Raw genomic sequence first — 8,929 nt, 5'->3', positions numbered from 1 at the left:
TACTTTCATTGCCATCAGATATGTTAAATCAATTTAGGAGTTGGGTGCAAAAAAGGCGAAAAATTTATCATTAGAAATAATAGCCCATTCTAATTATTCAAGTATTTAGGAATTCATGAGCTTAACACCGGCTTATAATAATTGAATATTCAGTCATTTTTTTTTTTTCAAAAGAAAGGAACATTTACTGGCATACTTCGATTTTAATATTTCGAAAACAGCACATAATCATCATCAGTCAATTTCGAATGTTATCAAAGGTTTCACCGAGATTCGAACCGCGAACCACACGGTGAAACTGCAGTTGCCTTAAACATCGCAATATGCAAGTAAATGTTCCTTTCTTTTCAGGTTCTCTTAAACTTCGCAATATATTGCTTACTTTCTATATGTCAAAATGGTTCTATATGTCCTACTTATTTTGCTATTGTAGTAAAATGGATTTTGTAAATGAACACATTGTGCATTGACCAAATAGAGTCAATTGTGGATATTTTTTGTCGATAATATAACAAAAAGAGATACTTGAGTTTAAGTCATTTAAATTTAAATACATCAAAGTACATAGGTCTATCGGCGATTTGGTTGGAGCTTCCTAATTCCTAGAATTTCGATAAATATGTGTCTAATTCCATGGCATCGTCCTACAGCGATTCAGGCTTTTTTTATTCACCTGAGTCACCTTCTCAGTTTCCATCATATGTGCCACAAAAAAAAAATGTTTAATAGGGAGAAACTCTTCAGAGGTTATTAATTTCCCTTCCCGCAAAGAGATTGACTAGCTCCATCGGACTACAGTTTTTTACAGATGATGTTTTAACAGTGTTTGACAGAATATAAATATAGGACCCGAGTTCTATAACCCCAGCGGGTTAGGGGGTCAGAATATTCCCGCGGTAGGTATGCCTGTCGTAAGAGGCGGCTAAAATACCAGATTCAAGGGGCTGTGTAGCGCAACCCTTCAGATTGCAAGCGCAATATATAGCTTCTCCAAACCCAATTGTCAACCTCACCTATCCGTGGCGAATCCTGTTTCACTAACAGACGACGCTCTGGCGACCCCAAGCTCCTCATGGAACTTGGCGGTGGGGAGGGAGGGAATGGCCTGAAGGTTAAATGTTGTCACATAAATCGTTCCCGAAATGGTTGGGCTAGCACCTTAATTATGCTGTATCCGGCAAAGGACCTTTACATCGATAACACTCCCCAAAGCTTTCGGGGAGCAACCTTATCGCTACAACAACAACAAAAACCTGAGTGATTGAGAAGGACCATTAGTCTCTCTGCCTATTTGTATGGCATTTGTAGGTTGAATTCTATCTTACTTGAGCAGATTTGTATTCAAAGTTAATTTTCTTTGCTATCAAAAATGCTGCATCTACGTATAGAGCCTATTTAAAATGACTGGCACATTGGCAACACTTATTTAGAACGATGAAAATTCGGAACAGAGATGTTGAAATCTTTGTCATTTCCTTTTTTATTATTAAATTTTTAGGAAATTTCAATAAGAATACTTTTCCAGTTAACTTCTTTGTGCTTTATTACCATTTATATATCGAAAAAAACTGATAATTACGGACAATAATTAAATTTTTGTGTAGATATTTTGAAGTGATTTAATTAAATGCAACCATGTTATATTTGAGCGGGTTTTGTGCATATGCGACATTTTTCATAATTGATTGGTACTAGAAAAGTGTGTGCACACTCAGCAAAGGCTGCATTCATTTGAATGCTTATTCTGTGTTGAAAAAATGTTTGTTTCATTCAATTACTTCATCCTTTCTTCGGATGAATTCAGGAGTGCATTCTTTTTTTCCACTACTAAATGAAGAATGGGTTAACTTTCAAGGAATGAATGAATGAAGAGCAAGCATTCTTAAATCAATGATTTAAAATTTCAAATGATTGCACGGTTTTACAGATCTGGTTTGGATACGTTATGACTAGGAGACTTATTTTTTGTGAAATATGTTCGTAATTTTTTACGTTTTCTTCATTTTTAAGAAATTTTCACGAGTTTTAAGTTAAGGCACCATTAATCGATCACATTGGGGATGATGGTTATGGATATGAGTATGGTTACGACTATGGCGTTAGGGTTAAGGAAGTTTAATTAGCCCCTTAAGGTAAGGAAGTTTAAGTGGACCTTAATGCGGCAGTTACACGCGAACGTACGTAGAAAAAACGTGTCAGCTGACACGACCTATCTTATGAGTGTGCAATGTAAACGAAAACTCACCAACGTGCAACGCCCGTACGTACGTAGCCCGGAACGTAGAAATCAAAACAATTTTGATTTTTTCCGTAAGAACGTGTCAGCTGATCGCTCTCTCACTAGACAGAGTTGCCTAGTAAACTTTTGTGCGCTAATTTTTGACCGTTTGCAATTTTATGCAAAAACGCCTAATTAAAGTTTGAAAAATTGTGGAAATAATTCGAAATAATTATGTAAAAGTGCTGATTATAAATATTTAATCTATTTATACTTATTTAATATGTATTCCGGCCTTTTACAATATCAAAAATTTAATTGGAAAAAGTTGATGTTTCCATAAGCATACATGCAAAATGGTCAATGGCAACAGTGCTTATCTGTAAACAATACACACACAAATATGTTATGTACATGTACACAGACGCACACATTGATTCCTACGGGCTTGAGAGTTCGGTCAAACGTGCTTCGTACGACGAACGTCCTTACGTACGGCACACGTCGGTGGGTAACTGCCGCATAAGGCCGAAAACTTCCCACGATATTTGATAACATTTGACACATTATGCGCGGCAAAATAACTCATCACTAAGTGCAAAAACTTTAAATATAAGCTAAGTCGTTTACTTAGGTTGCTTATATTGAATCAGAGAAGCTCGTCGTGTTTGAATATATGATTAATATGGATTTGCCTTATCAAGTAGAATATGCCAAAAGTGGTAGAGCCTCTTGCAAATATTGCAAATTGTCCATATCGCAGGGCTCCCTTCGTTTAGCAGCATTGGTTCAGGTAAATATGAGGCATAAATGCAGAATACATAAAACTCTCCGATTATAAACCAAGGTGTGGGGATCGGCAGATACATTTAAGGTAAAGTTATTTCGGTAAAATTCTAGTTGAGTGGTTGACTACTAATACGCTACCAAAAATATCGGGAGTGGTGTCAGAAGGGGCGTATTAATCTCGACAACAATAATCCGAAAGCGGAAAATGAAAATTTTATCTTTGTGAACTGCGAATATCTCAGGACAGAGATACAATTTTTCTTGTCCGCCTTGGGATTATTGTTCTCGAGATTAATACGCGTCTTTTGATACCTCACTCGAAAATATTGTCCCAACTTTAGGGTGGGTACCGTAAACTACACTACTACCGGTCATAGCTCTAAGCAAAGGTGCGTTTGAAGCGTAGAGGGTTCGAACACAATCGGTATAGAAAATAGATACATTACGAAGAAGCCTTATAGGGATATGGAATCGGATACTCGTAAGGAGACAAGGTGCATCAATTACACCATAAATGATGTCATAAACAAACGTGAGCGACAGGACAGTTCTTCTGCATTCCAACGACTCTAGTTTGATAACTGAGCACCTGGATTTATAAGATGGAATCGGTTCAGTTCATCAAGCGCGAAACGAACAAACGTTTTCTGCACACGTTCAAGCCTAACAATATGGCATTCATGATATGCTCTCAAATAAAGCAGGCAGATTCCAGCTTCGAACGAACTATTGCAGTGAACAATAACTTGAAGGTGTAGGGATCCGTGAAGTCTGCAGGAACGCCTAATATAAGCCAGAAGTGGATACGCCTTAGCAATAGTAGAATTTATATGGGTCGTGAAAGAAAATTTCGAATCGAAGACAACACCCAAGTCCTTTATCTCGTTAAGAGTTGAGAGGCGGGTACCATCAAGAGAGTAGGAAGTGGGAATGAGGCCACGTGATTTAGAAAAGTTTACAAGAAAGCATTTGCTAACATTTAGTGGCAACTTATTGGCACAACACCAGACAGCAACGTTATCTAAATCAGATTGAATTTTAATCACGTCATCGGAGTTTGTGATGGTATAGAAAAGGTCATCTGCGTATAATAGAAAATTAGAGTGCTGGAAGCAGGTGAAAATATCGTTTATAAAAATAACAAAAAGTAACGGGCCAAGTATGCTACCTTGAGGCACCCTGGAGGTGGCTGTGAATGGGTTTGAAGAGTTATTGTCTATAACCATATACACAGCTACGCTGGCGAAGGTGCGATTTAATCCATGATAAAAACATCGAGTGGAAACCCAAGCGGGCCAATTTAGAAATCAGGATTGAATGACTAACTTTATCAAATGCTTTTGAGAAATCGGTGTACACAGTATCAGCTTGACAATGGTCATTAAAAGAAGATATGGGAAAATCAGGGAAGATAGATAGGTTTGTTACAGGCCATAAAACCATGCTGATTTTCAAATACTGATCTCAAGACGCGTCGTCCGAGACCTCTCGATATTTTTGGACGCGTATTAGCAATCGACCCGTCAACTAGACTATTATCGTTATTTCGGAAAGGTAAATTTTGAGAACAATCGAAGAATGCTAAAACGAGTAAAAAAATGTCGGAAGAGGTCCCAATACACGTGTTTTCATCTCTCAATAGTCTCGAAACGTTCCAATATTGCCAAAAACGCTACTGTGATCAATAGGATAGTATTAATTTAAGACGTGTAATACGGATAACTATACGACAGTAAGACCTTCTTAAAACACGTACAAAGTACGTTGTTGTATTAACAGTGCTTCTCCCTATTCAATGGGCACGACACCTCACAAATTGTCATCAAAGTCCTCTAACCGGGGTCCAAGGAAACTGACTGTTTCAACAGTGGCGGACCATAGGGAGATTGGTGTTAGATTTGTAAGTTCCTCTTTATAATATAAAAGATGGTTGGTGTCATGTGGGGACACATCGCATGCAGGACATATATTTCGTGTGTCGGGGTTGATTTTGGATAAGTAAGAGTTTAACCTGTTACAGTATCTGGGGCGAAATAATAAGAAAAAATAAGTTGAAATTGCAAGTTTCCTTGGACTCCCGTTAGAGGACATTGATGACAATTTTTGATAGGTCGCACCTATAGAATGGGGCGAAGCTCTGCTGTGATGGGTATGAACCAAAAAATGTTACGCGGATCACAGATACAAGTGAATCGAAAATTGATTTATTATTTTCAAACTCGTATGAAATTTACTGTAATAATTTGCAGGAATACAAAATATCTGATCATGAAACTATAAAATTTAATATTAAAACGGCCAAAGTATACAAGATGAGACTGACCAAGAAAATCATAGCTTGGGACAAATATAATAGTGATATATTAATAAGCATCCTTAGATCATTTAACTTCAACTTTACTATAAACATATCAATTGATGTAAAAGTTGAATTAATTAATAATATAATGATTCAGGCTATGGAAAGTTTAACCTACGAGAAAGAAGTGCATATCAAGTTAATGAATAAATGGTATGACAGAGAATTGGCACAAATGAATAAATACAAATACAATATGTACACGCGTGCGTTACAAACTGGAGAGACCCCAGCGGATTAGAGGATCAGAATATACCCGCGGTAGGTATGCCTGTCGTAAGAGGCGACTAAAATACCAGATTCAAGGGGCTGTGTAGCGCAACCCTTCAGGTTGCCAGCGCAATATATAGCTTCTCCAAACCCAATTGTCAACCTCACCTATCCGCGGCGAATCCTGTTTCACTAACAGACGAGGCTCTGGCGACCCCAAGCTCCTCATGGAACTTGGTGCCGGAGAGGGGGGAATGGCCTGAAGGTTTAATATGGCCACATAAATCGTTCCCGAGATGGTCGGGCTAGCACCTTAATGGTGCTGTGGTACCGGAGCGTACCGGATCTGTATCCGGCAAAGGACCATCACATCGATAACACTCCCCAAAGCCTTCGGGGAGCAACCTAATCGCTACAACAACAACAACAACAAACTGGAGAGTGGGATGAATATAAAAATATAAATAGGTCATACAAAAAATTTGTCAAATTAAAAAAAATAAAGTACATGGAGAATAAAATTCTGAATTAAAATAATGCTAAAGAAATGTGGAGATATCTCAAACAAACGGTTAACCTAACTAAAGATTATGAAGGAATAAAAAGGTGATACTGGATGGCAAACTGGTTGAAAACGAAACCGATCTGGCAAGTGGTCTCAATAGATTTTTTGTAAACAGTGTGATTGAAATTAATAATAACATAGAAACCTGTCAAGTAGCACTAGAGGATACACAAGTCCATTCAAAATTAAAGTTTGCTAAAATTACCACCGATGATGTTGTTAATACCCTAAAAGACTTTAAATGTATAATAGGTGGAAGAAAACTTATATCCGAAGGTATACTAAAAGATTGTATATCGTATACCGGATATTTCTATGCTCAAATAATCAATAACAGCTTAGAAGATGGATGAAATGTGGAAAACGTCAACAATAGTACCTGTGGGAAAAGTTAAAAAGACAATGCAACCTGAAGAACTTAGGCCCATAAATACCCTGCCAAGTGGTGCTAAAATTCTCAAAGTCGTAGTTAAGAATCAGTGGGTAATCATCTTGAAGTAAATAATATACTAGTTTACCAGCAGTCAGGATTTAGGAAAAAAACATTCCTGTGAGACAGCGCTGAACTTGGTGATATCTGATTGGAAAGAAGAGCTAAACAACAAAAAAGTAGTGGTTTCAGTTTTCCTTGACCTCAAAAGAGCTTTTGAAACGTTGGATAGAGAGATATTAATAAAAAAAATGCAGTGGATTGGCATAACTGATATTGAACTTAATTGGTTCCGCAACTATTTGAAGCAGAGAAAGCAGAAAACAGTTATAAATGCTGTGAATTAGAGGTACCCATAGGGTTACCTCAAGGCTCCGTATTGGCACCTATATTATTTCTTATATACATAAATTACAGTCAATGCTATCGAATGTTGTGAAATTCGACTTTTTGCGGATGATGCATTAATTATGATAAGTGAAAATAAAATTAATACTGCACTGGCCAAAATACAATATGAATTAAATAACTTGTATAAATGGTTGTGTGGTAATAGACTGAAACTAAATATTAATAAAACAAAATATATGCTAATAACAAGGAGGAATATCAATGAGGATGATATAGCCGAGCTAAAAATAAATGATGAAATCATACAAAGAGTTAACAGTATAAAATACTTAGGAATAATAATTGATAATAAACACAAATTTGAAGATCATAAAAATTATACAATTAAAAGAGTTGCTAATAAAATAGGAGTCATGTAGAGAACAACTAAATTCATTCAAAAAAAGTACAAAATAATTTTATATAAATCAATTATAGAACTGCACTTCGTGTACTGCCCGTCCATTATATTCATAATAACGGTAAAGAAGTAGACAAGCTCCAAAAGCTTCAAAATAGATGCATGAGATTTATTCTTCAGAAACCTAGAGATACACGAACGGCTGACATGTTGAAGACTTTAGATTGGTTAAGTGTGAAACAAAAGATTTTTTTCCACTCCATGAAATACATATTTAATATCACACATGGAAATTTACCTGAGTATCTAAATAAAAATATAGCATTAGTTGAGCAAACTCACAACATAAATACGAGGAACAAACATAATTTCAAATTGCTGTTTTTTAGAACTGATCAACAGAACATTTTCTACAAGGGTCTGAAAAGTTACAATGATCTGCCTATGGATATAAAAAGTTGCAACCAAATACCAGTATTTAAAACAAAATTGCATGAATATTGTAAAACCTTAGCTATAAGATAAAAAACTGTAATATATTCTAATTTACGAATTAGTCTTCTGATCGTAATAAATAAATAATAATAATAACCCCTTAAGCCCCTGGGACCTGGGAGGTGTAGCCTCATCAATCAGATGTCCGTTGAAATGCTCAGGTTTCTGGGAAGCCATGTTGGTGCGTGGCTAGGCCAAGATTTGCCGTGAATTAAGGGAGCAGAACGGTTTCCAATGTCTTAGGTACTGGGGAAGGAGTGATATCAGTCGATAAGACTCGTCTTCGTTAGCTGGTTTGCCAGGCTTTAGTAGCGGGATTATCCTTGCTATTTTCCATTTTTCAGGAATAACGAAGGATTCCAGTGACAGGTTGAAAACATGTGTGAGGTATTTTATTCCCTCATCGCCAAGGTGTTTAAGCATTGGCATGGATGTACCGTCGGTGCCTATCGCCTTGGAGGGCTTTACCTTACGGATGGCTGCTTCAACCTCTGTGGGGGTGATGGAAATGGGTCGGACCTCGTGTTTATGTTTATGAGTTCATCTGTTAGCACGACGTATGGCTTTGTCTACAGAAGAATGCATTATAAATTGTCGGCAAAAGCCGCTCGCAGAGAGGTTGCAGTTCTTTAGATGCTCCTCCCATTTGGTACGTTTATGTTCATTTACCAGCCGCATGATATGCAAATTGAGACTCCTAATAAGGGGTTCTCTAGGGTTGAGGTGTCTCGCAAGGTCACGTTCTCTTGCTAAATGTGCGGCTTCGGCCGGGAAATGCGGTATGATTTCAGGTAGGCTGAAATAGACTATATTGCACGATGTGATGAGTGATAAAGGCAAGATCACCACCATTACCCTTTGTGCGATCTTGCCTATGAATGTTGTAGCCATCGGAGGTCCGATCTGGCAGTTAGCTTTGTTTCGTGAACTGGGTCAATACGGATATTATTTATATTCATGTAGTCAACTAGCTCCGCGATATTTCCAGTTAAACCGTTACAATTAAGTTGCAGAATTCTGAAGTGCAAGAGGGGGGGGGGGGGGGGTGGGAGGGCAGTCGTCATTATGGGAGTCAGAGGTGGATGAATGCGTCTTGAGGGATATAGGCTTTG

The 8,929-nt window shown here is 37.4% G+C and overlaps 1 protein-coding gene across 4 annotated transcripts in view; it reads left to right on the top strand.

Moving 5' to 3' along the window:
• Window positions 1-2,761: 2,761 nt before the first annotated feature.
• The window catches only part of Parp1 (Poly-(ADP-ribose) polymerase), a 636,927-nt gene continuing 630,759 nt past the window's right edge, over window positions 2,762-8,929 (top strand). For 2 of the 4 annotated variants that reach the window (XM_067760013.1, XM_067760014.1), the window contains exon 1: window positions 2,762-3,011. In XM_067760013.1, the coding sequence (XP_067616114.1) occupies window positions 2,895-3,011 (117 nt within the window). In that variant the 5' untranslated portion in view covers window positions 2,762-2,894. The remainder of the gene's footprint in view (window positions 3,012-8,929) is intronic. The other 2 variants (XM_067760015.1, XM_067760016.1) reach the window with 2 other exon arrangements.

This window comes from Eurosta solidaginis, chromosome 1, assembly GCF_040869045.1.
Source record: "Eurosta solidaginis isolate ZX-2024a chromosome 1, ASM4086904v1, whole genome shotgun sequence".
NCBI lineage: Eukaryota > Metazoa > Arthropoda > Insecta > Diptera > Tephritidae > Eurosta > Eurosta solidaginis.
The sequence above is the reverse complement of the archived record's forward strand: the minus strand, read 5'-3'. Positions and strand labels throughout refer to the sequence as shown.